The sequence below is a fragment of the Ostrea edulis genome, chromosome 4 (assembly GCF_947568905.1).
Source record: "Ostrea edulis chromosome 4, xbOstEdul1.1, whole genome shotgun sequence".
Taxonomy (NCBI): Eukaryota; Metazoa; Mollusca; class Bivalvia; order Ostreida; family Ostreidae; genus Ostrea; species Ostrea edulis.
The window spans coordinates 25,096,447-25,114,612 of NC_079167.1; the positions used below are offsets into that span (position 1 = coordinate 25,096,447).

The 18,166-nt window shown below is 35.5% G+C and overlaps 1 protein-coding gene across 1 annotated transcript; it reads right to left on the reverse strand.

Moving 5' to 3' along the window:
* Positions 1–29: 29 nt before the first annotated feature.
* On the reverse strand, positions 30–14,764 carry LOC125668916 (uncharacterized). The gene is made up of 11 exons (XM_048903355.2): positions 14,527–14,764; positions 14,244–14,357; positions 12,285–12,463; positions 10,802–11,566; positions 7,931–9,433; positions 7,265–7,422; positions 7,060–7,178; positions 5,864–6,052; positions 5,664–5,723; positions 858–895; positions 30–240 (listed from the first exon to the last, which is right to left on the reverse strand). Exons 1-8 carry the CDS (start codon positions 14,762–14,764, stop codon positions 5,895–5,897), a joined length of 3,234 nt encoding a protein of 1,077 aa, XP_048759312.2. The 3' UTR covers positions 30–240; positions 858–895; positions 5,664–5,723; positions 5,864–5,894.
* Between the last annotated feature and the right edge of the window lie 3,402 nt (positions 14,765–18,166).

The following is an 18,166-nucleotide window of genomic DNA, read 5'->3' on the forward strand; positions in this document are numbered from 1 at the left end:
ATAGAGATTGCAAAGCTATTCGTAAAAACTGCATATTTTATTAGAATTTCAATTACATCATATGTAGTTATTTACACATGGGAAGTATATATAAAAGGAACATAAAGATATGTATATAAAAGGAACAAAGATATGTATAAAACTTCACAACTTTTATATCTAAACACGATTTCTTTATTTCGGCATTTTATCAGTGCTTGATACTCAGTTGAACAAATCATCACATTCTGCATGTACATTCTGAAAAAAAAACCCAAAGATGCTAAATCAAATATGTACTTCATTAGAAAATAAATAGCCATTTAAAAATGTGACTGGAATGTGTTTGGTCATGTACGTGACAAATCTCGTAAATCACCAAGGGCTTCTCAGTAGACTTGATCAAATACATTGCATCTCACCATTTAACTTCGTATCTTACTTTCATTTGAAACAAACAGGCAATTTTCAAAGATGACAGTAACCACCTGCCGTACTCGGTGACCCAGAAACAGAATTATGTTGATACATGTATATGCTGAACTTTAGCCATTTACAATTTTTGCTGTTATCATTCTGAAAGATCCTGTTCAAGGCATTGCATCCGTAATCATATTCTCTATATATTACTATAAAGGGGCAGAAATTATTCAAATTGAGCTTGTTTACAGTGATCACATGGTCAATTTTCATGTTAGATTTCAGTGAAGATTTCAATACTATAGGATTCTATGAATTCAAATAAAACAAAAACTTATATTAAATATGCACACTAAATAGACATAAATGAAAATAGTTTCAAAGACAGCATTTCTTATTACAAACTTTCTTTCCGAAACAAACCGAGTGCTGACCACGTGACTTTCTTATTAACTTACCACGTGCAGACGGCGTTTTGTTTTACCCCCATTTGGTCCTAGAATGAAAATGAAAACTTATTGCACATCTACAGGACACCACCAATTACCTTCCAAAAGATGATTCGGCTACTGCGTAAAATGTAACAGGAGTTCTATGAACCAGGGTTGTTTTGGGGTTTTTAAGAAAGAACATCGTTTTCTTTTTACCCCGATTTGGTCCCCTAGGGTAAAACTGAAATTCCAAAACCTTACTGCACATATACAGGATACCATCTATCATATTCAAAATGCTTTTAAAATAATTGGTTACTGGTTAAGATAAAAGAGGAGTTTGAGGAAGAAGATAGTGTGACAGACGGACGGACCTGGTTAACAATAATATACCCGAACTTTCTTTAGAAAGTGTGGGTATAATAAATTCCCAAAATTTTCATTCAGGTCTTTTTCTTGATTGATTGATTGTCAATCGACAATACGCGTTATGACCGTTGACCTCCCAAATTCTTCATTAGAAATTTAACCTATTTTGTCTTGGTATTGTTAATATAACAAAAGAGTATCACAAGGTATACTAGTTACTTTTTCATTTCCTTTTATTAAAATAATAATAATAATTCAGCATTGACTTGAACAATAACACTGAGATAAACGATAGCAAATTCTCGTTTGTAATGGTAATTTACTAAACATGACAGACATTCCCTTCGTGTGTGTGCTGTTTATGATACATTCCTGTCAAATCCAATCAACAGTTAAAGCAAATTACAAAAGCAAGTGAAAATGGATTGCAAATTAGGTATCCTTTGTGTCAATCGACAATGTGTGTGATGACCTTTGACCTCCAAAAGACTTAATTGAAAATTGAAAACTATTTTGTCTTCATATTGTTTATATAACAAAGGGGTATCACAAATATGTACATTACAATTTTTTTTTCAGAAAAAAAAATGCCATTTTGTTTTTAGCTATGACATGCATTACGATAAACAATACCAAATCATGGTGGATTGTACATCATTTAACATATGACGTAAAGCTCGAGAATATTTCACACATATGGCGACGTCACCATTGCCTGTGAAGGGCTGCAAAATTTAGGCCTATGCTCGGTGCTAACGGCCTTTCAGCAGGGAGGAATCTTTATCGGGCCACACCTGCTGTGACACGGGGCCTCGAATTTTGCGGTCTCATCCGAAGGACAGTCCCATTTAGTCACCTCTTACGACAAGCAAGGGGTACTGAAGACCAATTTTTTAATCCGGGTCCACAAGGGAAAATTAAGGGAATGTTTCTGACTTGTCAGATAATTAGGTCGACTGGTCAGTTAATTATCATATAGATTTGTCCAATGATTGTCCACTTGTCATACAATATAAAATTTTAAAAAGTAACCGTAAAAATGTTTTGACGCCCAGAAATGTATCATCTACTTCAGGAAACTGATTCACGAATCCCCCAAAATTTTGTTTTTCCCTTGGAAATGATGAAAATCTACTGTAATGCGTTTAAAAGTTTTCACAAAAAATCAAAGTTATACATCGTGACAGCCCATTATAGAGAGCATAATTTGTTGTGTAAACAAAGTTTGGGGTTACGTTATTGTTTACAAAGTTTATAAAATATATAGCTACCGATCTACGTTTGAGGCTTAGAGATTAATGTGTAATGATACGGTAGATTAATGTGTAATGATACCGAAGAATAATATGTAATGATACGGTAGATTAATGTGTATTGACACGGTAGATTAATGTGTAATGACACGGTAGATTAATGTGTAATGATATGGTAGATTAATGTGTAATGATACGGTAGATTAATGTGTAATGACACGGTAGATTAATGGGTAATGATACGGTATATTAATGTGTACTGATACGGTAGATTAATGTGTAATGATACGGTAGATTAATGTGTAATGACACGGTAGATCAATGGGTAATGATACGGTAGATTAATGTGTAATGATACGGTAGACTAGATTAATGTGTAATGATACGGTAGATTAATGTGTAATGACACGGTAGATTAATGTGTAATGATACGGTAGATTAATGTGTACCGATACGGTAGATTAATGTGTACCGATACGGTAGATTAATGTGTAATGATACGGTAGATTAATGTGTAATGAGACGGTAGATTAATGTGTAATGATACGGTAGATTAATGTGTAATGACACGGTAGATTAATGTGTAAGGATACGGTAGATTAATGTGTAATGACACGGTAGATTAATGTGTAATGATACGGTAGATTAATGTGTAATGACACGGTAGATTAATGTGTAATGATACGGTAGATTAATGTGTACCGATACGGTAGATTAATGTGTAATGATACGGTAGATTAATGTGTAATGATACGGTAGATTAATGTGTAATGACACGGTAGATTAATGTGTAAGGATACGGTAGATTAATGTGTAATGACACGGTAGATTAATGTGTAATGACACGGTAGATTAATGTGTAATGAGACGGTAGATTAATGTGTAATGACACGGTAGATTAATGTGTAATGACACGGTAGATTAATGTGTAATGATACGGTAGATTAATGTGTAATGACACGTTAAATTAATGTGTACTGATACGGTATATTGATGTGTAATGAGACGATAGATTAATGTGTAATGACACGGTAGATTAATGGGTATTGACACGGTAGATTAATGTGTACCGATACGGTAGATTAATGTGTAATGACACGGTAGATTAATGTGTATTGACAGGGTAGATTAATGGGTAATGACACGATAGATTAATGTGTAATGATACGGTAGATTAATGTGTAATGAGACGGTAGATTAATGTGTAATGACACCGTAGATTAATGTGTAATGAGACGGTAGATTAATGTGTAATGATACGGTAGATTAATGTGTAATGATACGGTAGATTAATGTGTAATGACACGGTAGATTAATGTGTAATGATACGGTAGATTAATGTGTACTGATACGGTAAATTAATGTGTAATGACACGGTAGATTAATGTGTAATGAGACGGTAGATTAATGTGTAATGAGACGGTAGATTAATGTGTAATGATACGGTAGATTAATGTGTAATGACACCGTAGATTAATGTGTAATGATACGGTAGATTAATGTGTAATGATACGGTAGATTAATGTGTAATGATACGGTAGATTAATGTGTACTGATACGGTAGATTAATGTGTACTGATACGGTAGATTAATGTGTAATGAGACGGTAGATTAATGTGTAATGATACGGTAGATTAATGTGTAATGACACGGTAAATTAATGTGTACTGATACGGTATATTAATGTGTAATGAGACGGTAGATTAATGTGTAATGACACGGTAGATTAATGGGTATTGACACGGTAGATTAATGTGTACCGATACGGTAGATTAATGTGTAATGACACGGTAGATTAATGGGTATTGACACGGTAGATTAATGTGTACCGATACGGTAGATTAATGTGTAATGACACGGTAGATTAATGTGTATTGACACGGTAGATTAATGGGTAATGACACGGTAGATTAATGTGTAATGATATGGTAGATTAATGTGTAATGATACGGTAGATTAATGTGTAATGACATGGTCGATTAATATGTAATGACACCGTAGATTAATGTGTAATGAGACGGTAGATTAATGTGTAATGATACGGTAGATTAATGTGTAATGAGATGGTAGATTAATGTGTAATGATACGATAGATTAATGTGTAATGATACGGTAGATTAATGTGTAATGACACGGTAGATTAATGTGTAATGATACGGTAGATTAATGTGTATTGATACGGTAGATTAATGTGTAATGATACGGTTGATCAATGTGTACTGATGAAAAAACTTTTATTTATGGGTTGTAAAATTAATGTAAAGAATGTATCACTTTGTTGAGAGAGAGAGGGCAGATCAATAGGACACAAGTTGACGGGTCGACAGGTTGACCTATCACATTTCAAGTATTCATTAGGTAAAATGTGCCATTTAAAGCTTTTTGTGTCTGAGCAACATTAGGAAGCTTTTAATTCAAATATTAACATTTCACTAGTTTGAAAGAATAAAACGAATCAAGTCTTGTTCACAAATAAAGCATAAAGTTTAGGCTGAAATATTGTCCTTATCCTTGCATTAAGAATGTCCTGGTTGTCAACCTTATGAGTTATATTTTTAATGTGTAACATCAAATATGAAAAATATTTTTCATAAAACATGAATCCGTCCCTTTATCGACATAAAGATGTGACAAATCAATATAGAGACCTGAGAAGTCGGCATGATGTTTTGACGAGTCGACATAATGACCATTTTGTCGTCTTGTCAGATGATTATGTTGACTTTTCAGATGTCAGATCGTGATGTTGATTTATCAGATATCAAGACGGAAGGTAAATGCCAGGAAAGGGCATTAGCATATGCTAATTCTGATATATCAGAATTAACAGATAATGAGAAACTATGAACGAGGATTTCTTTCCCGACAAGTCGACATAATTCAGTTGCAAGTCAACATAGTATCATCTTAGAAGTCGACATAATTATCTGACAATTGATGGCAAAAATATGCCCCCATACTAAATCTGTCACATATTTTCGTATAGTTTCAAATATATCTCGTTGGCATAGATTCAATGAAAAAATAAACACAATTATATTCTTAAAGTAACATAGGTTATTAAACATAATACATTCCTTTCAAATTTAATCATCAATAAAGCAAAAGACATATATATATATATATATATAGAGAGAGAGAGAGAGAGAGAGAGAGAGAGAGAGAGAGAGAGAAGAGAGAGAGAGAGAGAGAGGTGCATATATGTACATACGTTTATCTTTAATCAGAAAGCAAAATGATCCATTCCTGTAAATTCCAATCATCAGTGACACTACCAGGTGAAAATGGATTCCAAAGTTTTAATTTCAAATCTTCCTATTTTGTGTCAATTTACAATACACGCACTGTAAAGTGATAATAACAGTATGTATATTGTCAAGAATGTATAAAATCAATGAGAATATGCATCACCTTGAGAGTGGAATGGAAAAATGGCATTCTTTCATTCTTGATAATTGACATTGGATTGAGTGTAATGCAGATTGCTGAAATGGAGTTTATGGCGATGTTCGTCTAGAATTTGATGTGTTTGGTATCCGCTGTCTCCTAAGCCACCATCCGGTGAGATCGAAACTCGTGGATCCAGGTAAAGGTCGTCACCTGAATTTGTTATAGAGTAATAATAAAATCTATACAATGACTATCATTTTATACAACATGCTAAAATGCTAACCTTTCATAATTATTCCGTAGTATTAAATCGTTTTCTTCCGTTGTACTGATCGTTTTATCAATAAATGGAATATTTAGCGCAATATTTCCTATTCGATGTGTGCATATCTGTTTCCGTTGCAGTAGTGCAGGTAACTAATTTGTCTGCATTCAATAAGCTTTCTTGTTAAGTTTGGAATACATATTGTGGTGTATGTCTGCATTATACATGATAAAAATACACGCGAGATCAATTTATCCTTACTGCCCATTACGCTCTCGGGCGTGTAGGGCAGCTGAGTCAATTTATCTACACGTCTATATCCATTAAATGTTTCAACATGTTAAGTAAATCTCATATGGTAAGAAATGTATCTGCTTTGCATTCAGTCTACAAGGAGTCTCAACCTGTGGTACATATTGATGCGTTGTAATGCACTATAGTCATGTATTATTAGCCCAATGTGTCAAATTCCACTGTCAATCATTGATGCTACAGCATATTTATTCACATTGACACAATGTAAATGTAGGATGTGAACACAGTAAAAGGATACGGTTTTCTTAAAGAGATATGGCGGAGAGAGTACGTGTTTAGCTTGAAAAGAAGTTGTAGGATATTCATAACTACATGTCAGCGTTCATGATTTTATTCCAAAAGTGACGTTTTCTACAGTTGGCAAACTTTTAAATTCTTAACACCTAAATATAAGAATAATACATACTACAGGTTTTCCTAACGACAATTTGGATAGATGTATGCCACCTTTAGAATTAAAAACTTTACGCATATAATCCCTAAACAGAAAGCGATTTGTACTTGAAATATAGAAGGACACGACATAAGTTTCTAGCCTTTGGAGTAAGATACATAATGTAGGTATTGCGTTTTCTACACAATTCGAACACATCATTTCCTTATATATTGTATACATGTACAATTAGACTTTTGTTACCTGAAGATCGTTTGTTTCCACGACATACTTTAAACAAGATTACGCTCACAACAATTAAGGCTAATAACGCTGCACCACACAACGCACCGAGGGCAACTACTACCGTGGAACTTGGTTCACTAGAAAAAAAAATTAATATTTCAGAATTCCAACAGTTTCATACAAAACATTGAGATCAATAATAGTGAAAAATAACCGCCAATACCTTGTAGGTGGAGAACTGGTTGATTGGTCGCCGATCTGACCCGAGCATTTGTCACATTCCAGGGGATTAGGACAGTGTGATGGCAAAGTCGTAAACGGGTCCTTTATTGTCTTTTCATGTATGGAATAACCGTCTTCGTCTAGCGTAAATTTTCCTATCTTAACAACATTTGGAAATAAATGATCAAATAACCTACCATATATTGCTTTAGTAAATACAGTTCTTATTTTTGTATTATACCTCCTCGCACTTAACATTTTCAGGGTGAACTCTAGCAAAGGTCTATCTTGAATTACTGATATTTATACTAGTCATTGGGTCAAATGCTGTCTGACGTGTTTCATACCGATTGTTAGGCCGTTCTTGGCACAATGATTTTGACTAAGGATAACTCCGATAATCAGGATATAGGGTTCACGGCGGGTGTGACCGGTCGACAGGGGATGCTTACTCCTCCTAGGCACCTGATCCCACCTCTGGTGTGTCCAGGGGTCCGTGTTTGCCCAACTATCTATTTTGTATTGCTTATAGGAGTTATGAGATCGATCACTGTTACCTTCACCTTTCGTACTTGTATATTCTACTTTTAGTTACTCCGAAAGTGTCAGAATAGACTTGTTCTCTGTTTGTACAAAGTACAAAACATTTTACCGATTCAAAACTTACTTCTTCAAATGTCAGTTGACCAGTATCCGTGATTTTTCTCTGCACTTGGTAAATTTTGTACCCTATATTACCATCACCGTTTTCATTAAACACCCTGGAAGGTATCCCACTGTCATCAATAACCAACTTCTCATTTTTTATCAAATCGTAAACTCTCCGCGGGGAATCTCTGTATTGTTGGCACAATACAGAAGATTGAGTTCCACACAATTCAGCAAAAGATTTATTTGCCCCTTGTAGAAGTGAAAACATGGCGTTGATGGCGAAGGTCGTCCACAGTTCCGGTTGGTAGTCTTTGTTGTTGAAAGACTCCTTAATATCGGTACATTGAGAGCCAGACGTTTTATCAAAGCTGTCCGAAAGAAAACATGAATTTCTCTGTTCGAAATACTCTTTTGTCCAAGGGTTTATGTCATTGTTAAAATCTGTAAGTCTATCGTACAGATATTTCTCAAATTTAGAAGTTCCAGTTAAAGGTTTCATTTGGAGAGACAAAGATATAGTTCCCTCTAGCTTCGGTTTGCCAGATATTATATCGGATCGAGTTCCAAACGCCTCAGAACCTATCAATAAGTATGGCCACGGATCTATTTTTGCATGCAGTTCCACCATTACATCTTCTACAACATGACTTTTTAAAAACAGGAGAATAACTGTGGCATATGGAGTTTTGTTGATATCATCACGTATCCTTTCGTAGTGATTTTCTTTGACTTCAATTTCGTTTGCGATACATATTTTCGATTTCTTGGCCGCGCTCACTATTGCATCTCTTCCTCCTTCGCCATAAGTTCCCTCGCTGAACATAATCTGGATATATGATGAGTTGAGAGTTTTAACAATGTGTATCATTGCGTCAGCTTGCTTGTCATCTGGTGTACATGTTCGCATAAAATATTTGTAGGAAGATCTATTACTTAACACAGCTGCAGTCGAGGCGTAACTGATTTGTGGAAAATTAAAATCCTGAAGAACGGTTGATGTTGCTAAGCTAATGCTGCTACCATATGCAGCTACAAATCCAAGAATATGTTTCTGAAGGTCAGATACATGAGAACCATCCGACAATTTTATACCTTCCGAAAAGAACTTCAAAAGTTTTTCTTGAATCAATAGAGGTTGGTTACAGCTATTGAAAAGAATATAACCAATTCGCTTCTTCTCAAAACATTTCGCAAAACTACCGCGCTTTTCGTTAGCTGTTTCCACCGCAAACCGTATTCCTTCTACAATCTCCCATCCATTAGACGTTCGAATATCAGCACACTTTAAAGGATCAGACGTATCCTTATTATAAACGGGAACCACTGCAGCAACATATACGTCGCCCTTTTTGAAAATAATTTCATTTGCCAAATTGCTGTTCTGACATGAGTCACATTTCTTTCCATCACCACACTGAGCCTTTATAATATTAGGCCATGCTAAGCCAGCCGAGTTCTCCGTGTAGTCTCTCAGTAACTCTGTCTCCAAATTCAGTGTTGAATTTCTGTAATTCCCAACCTAAAAATAATTAATAGACTACAGTATAAGTACATTATCTCACTTTAATGGCGTGGATACATGTACACGTGACATCGTTAGACAAGATCTCCGTCTGCCTGTTCGTCCGTCCATCTGTTTGCTGCGTGTATGAAATATTCTTACTTTTATTTAAGAAATCAACCTTGCGTAACCTGGCTTGTCCTCGCTCGGTTGACCATGCTCGAATTTTACCCTACCAAAACCTCGATATGTCATATGAAAGTAAAACTTGACCGCGAAACCACTAAGATATCCGTGACGTCGGCGCTCATTACACCTTTCCCTCTTACCGCCGTGAAAATTGGTGTCTAGATGCCAGGTAAAAGTGAGGGATTGATTGATTTATGTTTTCCGCCACACTCAACAATTTTTCTGTTATCTGGTGGCACCCGGTTTGTTTTTTGTTTTTTTCGGTGGAAGAGAGAACCCAGATACAATGCACCTGGGAAGAGACCGCCGACCTTCCGAAAGTAAACTGGGAAACTTTCTCACTTATCGGCGCGAGGGGGATTCGAAGGAAGGAAGACGGACGGACATACAAAGATACAGTAAGCCAGACAAGAAAGGAAAGATTGGTGGACAGATTTACATGATATTCTACATACCACCTAAACTTTGTTTACAAAATTGATCTGCCATATGTTTGGTAGAAAAGGAGAATAATGGGGTTTTCGCAATCATTCAGTGAACATATATGCATACTTGGTATGCTTCAAAGAGCTCTATCTTGGGGCGTGGATGTTTATATTGCCAGATATTTCACAATTTTAATCAAGGTCGCTACTGCGTTTTAACTATGCAGTCATTTTCAAAAATGTTCATGAGGATAAAGAAGGTTTCTCAATTTTTTTCATTATATAGCCAATGTTAGTTTTTAAATTTTGGTCGAGATTTTTCACCTTATTATCACTATATATGAACACAATTTTGTTATAAAAGTGAACGAGAAATTAAAGAAATTCATTTTCACATGTCATATAGCCCGGCTCTAGCCAGGGATTTCACAAATTGGTAGAGGCCTCCTTGATCATTATGACTATGCACAATTATTGTCTGCTAGATGTCTCAAAAATATATTTGTAAAGATTGCATGTTTTTTTTAGGCTTTGAAACAGTTTAGTATACTGATAAAAATGAAATTCCTATATAACTAGGAACAGTCGTGAAGCTGATAGCATTTCATTTGATACTTACTAATTCTAAGCACATGTCCTGACTTCGGATAAAACAATAACGGAAATGATGCACTTCATAATCAGATACATTTCCTATAATATTGGCATCTGTTGTGTCGTTGAAAGAAAAAATTAACGATTGCCTAAAAGCATCAGGAATGTCTTCGTTAAAATTCACTTGTGTCTTTCTTCCCATTTCAATGAGTTTAGGAGTGTTTTCCCATATTGTGTTGTTAAAACTGGTGCAAAACCCACCACTCCCTCCACACGATTCACGGTGAAGATCTCTCAGTACTTTGGCATGTAGGATCGTGGATACAATAGCATAACCTTCGAATACATTGTCACCTACTACAGATTTCACAATCGAAGGAGTCGGCATGGAACAAGAAGAACTCTGGATATCACAGGAAATAAACTTTCCTACAACCTCAGCTAACCAGGGATTGGAGGATATTTCTTCATTAAAAGCAGTTTTATTGGTTAAAATATTCATCCAGTGGACTCGAAATTTGTCAAACGATATCCAAGGAGGAGTTGTAAAGAAGGATCCCTTGGCAATGGGAAACTGATTTAATGTTCCCGTATCCATATCGGAAGATCCTTCGGAAAATATCATTCCAAGTCGAAAACTATACTCACTTTTTAGTTTATTTGCAATGTTCAGGAACACTTCGACGGTTTTAGTGGAGGCAAAAACAATAACTCCAGTGATTGGACTTTCAGTATGAAGAATTACGGACTCTATAATCTTCTGTACTTCTTGTGATTTTACCAGACCGTTTTCCATCGATATTGCAGATGCAGATGCAATGCATACATTTTTTGCCTTGGCCTGTTTCTTTAATCCTTTATAGTTTCCAGCTCCATATTCATTGTTTTCATAAATGACACCAATGTAGTTCCATTTCAGACTCTCCATTAGGGATAGTATGACCTACCAACAGTCAAAAAGAATATTAATATATAAAGGAGTAAACACCAACAACAATCAACATCCAAAGTGTCAGATCTAATAGTAGATACGAGGTCAAATAAATAAGGATATAAAAAGCACTACAAATCACCAACTAGAAGAACAACAATGAATTTTGAAATTTTTGGGACGACCTGTCGCTTTTTCAGGACGATAGAATATTTACATAGAAAAGAAAACTAAATAGAAAATTAAAGTAAACTAACACTAAAACTAAGCTACAAAACACTGATAACAGAGAAAACGTCTATATATTGACACTATCGAATGTAATATGGGGCCATAGAAAAGTCTGTTCTGATCGAGTGTCAAGACGGACCTGAACTAATCAGTCTTACGCTGGATAAAGTCAAGAACAAGGAAGGAGTTACTAATCAGTGTAATGAAGAGGTATGTTAACTCGTTCTAATGACAGGTTCTATAGAATAATTCGTACCTGGAGGTATAAAGCTATATAACTAACGTTAAACTGTGACGAAAAATAAAATGATATGGAGAGATCAAACAAATTGGGTATTCAAATAAAATAAAGTGGTATATGCTATTTCTTGCGAATAATTAGAATATTTCATGCAGCTGGAAAATGTTACATTGTAAATAAATTTCTTATCAACCTTAGAATTTGAATTCTTATCTTCATCCTCAAAACCTCGATATTAAGAGAAAATATATTCATTACAGAAATTTGCTTGGTATCATCGGGGATGACTCGAAGTATATTTCGATATTTAGATTCATCACTGAGAGCTGAGGCGGTCGTGGAGAAGAGCGTCTGTAGAATTAAGTTGTTTTTTTCCACTGAACTGATGTACGATGATGTGTCAATGGCCTCATGGCTGTACTCCGGGCCCACCAAACCTTAATAAAATAAATTAATTCCATCAGCATTTGCCTATTAAAAGGCATTACCAATATCCTGTCAATATACGAGTTTACCTGAAACTAACTGCAAACAAAATATATTGGGAGGAATGACATTACTCCTCCTAAGCACTTGATCCTACATGCACCTCTGGTGTGCAGGGGTCCGTGTTTGCCCAGCTCTCTATTTTGTATTGCTTATAGGAGTTATGAGATTGATTACTGTTCGTTATCTTCACCTGTCATCAGGATAAACTGTGCCATATCAGGGACACAATTACATCGTGTCTCAAAGTGAGGGATGTGAGGGGGCAGCCAAAGTATATAAAGTTTCTTGACAAGCAAATTAACAAAAGTACCGCAAACGGTACAACATACGCCCGTTGGACCTGAAGCACTCTCTGAATTGATATCATACACATTCCGAATAGAAAGCTCTTAAAGTAGATCATGGTGCACCAATCTATCTGACATGTGAAATAATTATGTATTTATATGATTGGGAAATTTTGACAAATTGTCTGTGCAATATCTGCATCCATGATGAGAAAAAGTTCAGATTTTATTTTGACCTACTTTTAGCCCCAAAGTACGTCATGGTGCACCTATCATATTGAAATGTGAACTGATTATGTATTTCTCCGAGAGGGAGGTTGAGATAAAATTTCAGGACAATACCTGTATTCATAACCAAAATACTCCTGGGAAGCTGTTTGATAATTTGGGGAAGTTGACGATAGAGAACTTGTAGTAACTCCTGTTTATCATAAAGTTAGGTTGTTAGTTTGCGGTGGACATCTGTTTTTAATCAAACATCTAAGTACGAAACATATGTGGAAGACTCTTTGATGTCTTTCATTTCGAGTTCACTGGGATATATGGAATCGACATATGAATGAAAATGGTTTTATTAATAGAATTATTTAGTTATGAGATTGATCACTGTTCGTTATCTTCACCTTGCATGAAACATCGTTGATATATCTAAGTTGAGTTGAAGGTCACAGCAAGAGATTTTCTTTCTTCTCATGTAGAAGCTTTTGAATAAAGTCTGCATCGTAGGAGTATAAAAGCTGGTCAGTTAATAAAGGAGCACAATTAGTGCTCATGGGAATTCCAACAGACTGTTGGAAGACCTATTCACCACGGACTACGAAGATATTGTCAAAGAGGAACTCCAGCATATTTTATATATCAACTTCAGAGTACTTCTGCGTAGAATCAGAGTGGTATTTAAGAAAATAATTTTTGAATGACTGATCACTAGATATGAATACATGTATTTCCTTTTTACACTTTTGTCGAAAAAGCAACTATCTATGATGTGAAAAAGTCTGGTCTTTAATCTATCATATAAAGTGTTGAAAAGGCATACGGTTTGATGTTGTTGATTTGAGAAAAGTTTTGCCATTTCAAATTAACTAAAACGTCTTCAGAATATTTTTAAAATTCACATTTGATTTACACAACTTCTGGCATATGTTGTGGTACAATACGTTTGGAGTTTCTCCTTCACAGCTGTCAATATTTTCTTGAGGAGCAAAGATAGGGGCTTGGTAGAATACAGTTGTTAAATAATTTAAAAGTATAAAATCTAAATAAAATTATCACATGAAAATCAACGATCGGATCTTTACATTGCCTTTACTTAAACAAATAGAAGTACGCACCGTGTGTGTGTGCGTGTGTGCATGCATGCGTGTGTGCATGCGTGCGTGCATGTAAAACACTATATCCATGCATGTATTTCCACCCGATAGGAATCAATACATTATACCTGCAATAGGAGTTGAAATGAGCTCTGCTGAATCACGAGTGTTTCTGCTTATTATTCTAGCTGTATGCTCCAAAGCTCTTCCTTGTATATTGCATGTAGGGAACCCCTCTATGCCTAAATAAAGAAGAAAATGACACACCATATGACATATAATTGCGCTTATCTATAATATAAAATAACAAGAAATGTATTTGGGTAAAAACCTGTTAACATTATTATCATATTAATTTTTTGAAGGGATACATGTTTCAATACAACAAATTATAAGCATTGGTTTCCTTACCCAGTGTGATGCCCGGCACGTAGTCAGCCTCATTTAACTTCTTTAATGTCCACTTAACAGCCTCGAAATTCCGAACAGACATTGCATCTATCTCATTGGTGCATTGCTCGTCATTGAATATTTTGAAAACCCCACCGAGATGAATATCTCCTTGTAACATGGCGATGTTGTTGGAACTAACAGACAGAGGAAAAGCCAGAATAAACAATGTATACGTAGAGATGACAATCCTCTCCATGGTTGTCTGAGATGTATCTGAATAGAGAAATAAGAAAAACATCGAACAATCCGGGTGCATTTTTTTTTCATGCAGGCAAATTTTACAGCGAAAGGATGTATTATTTGAAATGACGACGATTGTCGTTGATTTGGTGTGGAATTAAATAGTTTCAATTAGATTCATTTGCGGAAAAAATCATTCATAGATTGATTTATGTACATTTTCGAACAATTCACATCAAATGTAATCTGAAATAAATTCGAACCGAAGCGCGACTGATTTCCCACATACTTTATGAAGGCTTGGACAGAAAGGTTGGGGATAGGAAAGGGATAGGAATATAAGCAATCCCTCGTGTCCACAGAAATGACGAAGTCAGCTTTTACGGTTTGTTGAATTTTAGTCCTTTGAGAGGTAGAATATAGATTTTCATTAACGAGAAACTTATTTTTGATTTCCAATTATTTAAAATCTATGTGATGAAGTTTTAAAGGGGAGAAAAACCGTGTATACTACCGTTCCCTCTCTCTCTTCCACCCCGACATTAACATGAATTCAAATTATCTGCGGCTAGCAGGTTACATTTATTGTCAAACCTTGAATATGTCTATCAGTATTTAGTTTCTCCAAAAAGAAAACTACAATAAAGGTGACAGACTCGCACTAACTTATCTATTTGTGTAGATCAAAATTGGTTACATTAATAATCATGGAAAATAGAGCATAACCCATAAAACTTTGTGAATGGGCATAAGAAAGAACAAATCACTGTCCAGCTGACATTATTCTCTCTGGCTTTTTGTATATACACAAAGAATAAATAAATGATAGCAAATATCAGTAAAATATAATTGAAAAAAAAACCTCTTTAAATCAAATAATTAGCGGAAAATGCATACATGCAAGGTGAAGATAATGAACAGTGATCAATCTCATAACTCCTATAAGCAATACAAAATAGATAGTTGGGCAAACACGGACCCCTGGACACACCAGAGGTGGGATCAGGTGCCTAGGAGGAGTAAGCATCCCCTGTTGACCGGCCACACCCGCCGTGAGCCCTATATCCTGATCAGGTAAACGGAGTTATCCGCAGTCAAAATCGTACTATGAAAGTGTCTTGTTCCCAATATATTTGTTAGATCTTTGTGTATAAATGATTATCAAATGAAGACAAACTAGTGATTTATGTTAGCGAGAGTTCTTCTGCAAATGCTACATGTATATATTCATAATGATATAATTCAATCTCATAACTCCTATAAACAATGCAAAATAGAGAGTTGGGCAAACAAGGACCCCTGGATATACCAGAGGTGGGATCAGGTGACTGGGAAGAATAACCATCCCGTCGACCGGTCACACCCGCCGTGAACCCTATATCTTGATCAGGTAAACGGAGATGTCCGTAATCAAAATCAGTGTGCCAAGAACGACCCAACAATCGGTATGAAACAAATCAAACACCATGTGACCCAATGATAGGTTGTATTAGCAGACTAGATTGTTATAACGACCATAGAATTTGCGAAATGCTGACTTTAAACGAGACTGTTGAAACCCCTGCACCATCAACTTGTTTGTCAATAGTTTGCCTCGAATTAAAAACTTATCACACGCGGTATCGAATCAGTTGAGAGATATAAACTCCATATACAGGTGATAATGGAGTATTGCTACATAAATATGGGAAGTTGACGATGGAGAAGCTGAAATCATCCCGTATGTCATTAAGTTGAGTTGTTAGTTTGCCGTTATTATCTATTTTCAATAAAATATCTAAGTATGAAGCAGAAGTGGACGACTCTGTGGTGTCTTTTATTTCGAGCTCGCAGGGGTATATCGAATCGACATATGTATAAAACGTCGCCGATATATCTAAATGTCGAATTGAAGGCCACAGCAAGAGATTTTTTCTTCTCACGTAGAAGTTTCTGAATAAATTCTGCTTCATATGATTATAAAAACAGGTCAGCTAACAAAGGAGCACATACATGTAAGTATGTTGCATGTCGACTTAATCAACTCAGGCGTTGACAGAAATAAGTCGCGAATTAGTTAACCGCCGTAAAATGGCTAAAATATTGCCAAAACAGCATAAAACCAAAATCAATCAATCAATAAGTCGCATGTCAACATAAATAAGTTGCATATTGCATGTACGATGACAGATACCGGTGTTTGTAAGTAAATTTACCAATATCAAAATCACATTCTCTAAGATTGGAAACTTGCATATCAACATAATTATCTTGTATGCTGACATACTTTTCTCGCATGTTGACATAATTGATCTTGCATGTAGGGGCAGAAATATGCCACCATAGTTCTGCGCACATTTATCTTAAAATTATGAACCCTCCTGAATATACCATCCGAAGCCTGCTCGCTACGTGCAAGGGGTTCGAGGACGTGTCTTATTGCAAAAATATATGTACTGTACTGAACAGATGTTTTTATTTAGGTTGGAAATCAGACCAAAATTTTGTCAGTACGATAAATTATATAAGATAATGATGTCTGACAATTTCGACAAATTTAAGAAATTCCGGGCACCGTTTCACAAAAGCATCGTAAATTAGGTACTACATAGCGAGTTAAGATCGTAAATTAGGTACTACATAGCGAGTTAAGATCGTAAATTAGATACTACATAGCGAGTTAAGATCGTAAATTATGTATTACATAGCGAGGTACGATCGTAAATTATGTATTACATAGCGAGTTACGATCGTAAATTAGGTATTACATAGCGAGCTACGATCGTAAAGTAGGTACTACAGCCGTACATAGCGAGTTACGATCATAAATTGGGTATTACATAACGAGTTACGATCGTAAATTAGGTCCTACATAGCGAGTTACGATCGTAAATTAGGTACGACATACATGTAGCGAGTTACGTTTTAGTTAAGTTGTACGCTAAGCACTAAGTCGCCAACGTACTAACTACGTCCAACTTACGAGCTACGCAAGATTTACGATCCTTTTGTGAGACGGTATTAGGTCTATTCAATGGCAGGTCAAAACGGTGATTTTCTAGTGTATATTTACATGTATCAAGGATTGGTGGTGCAGGAAAAATGGTAATACTAACAGCCGGTATGGTTCCGGATGTAAAAAAAAAAACCAACAGAAGAGTCAATATATCCACTAATATACAATATTTCTTAATATTCGGTAAAAAGATGTAACATCTCGGGAGGCAGGGTAATTTCTGTGGAAACGAGGGGGTTATAATTATGTATTTATATTCGGTCTTTCTTATTCCCCTCATTCCTGGCCAAGCCTTCATAAAGTATGTAGAAAATCAGTAGCGCTTCAATCGATTTTTATATCAGTTTACATTTCATATGAGTCGTTCGAAAACTTATTAAATCAATTCATGGATAAATTTTCCGCAAGTGAGTCCAATTGAAA

Coding starts and splice junctions, on each gene's coding strand:
- LOC125668916 (XM_048903355.2), bottom strand. CDS start 14,764: ATGGAGAGGATTGTCATCTCTACGTATACATTGTTTATTCTGGCTTTT. Junction 14,358..14,526: donor CGTGCCGGGCATCACACTGG/GTAAGGAAACCA, acceptor TTCTTTATTTAG/GCATAGAGGGGTTCCCTACA. Junction 11,567..12,284: donor ATGATACCAAGCAAATTTCT/GTAATGAATATA, acceptor GACTGTTGGTAG/GTCATACTATCCCTAATGGA.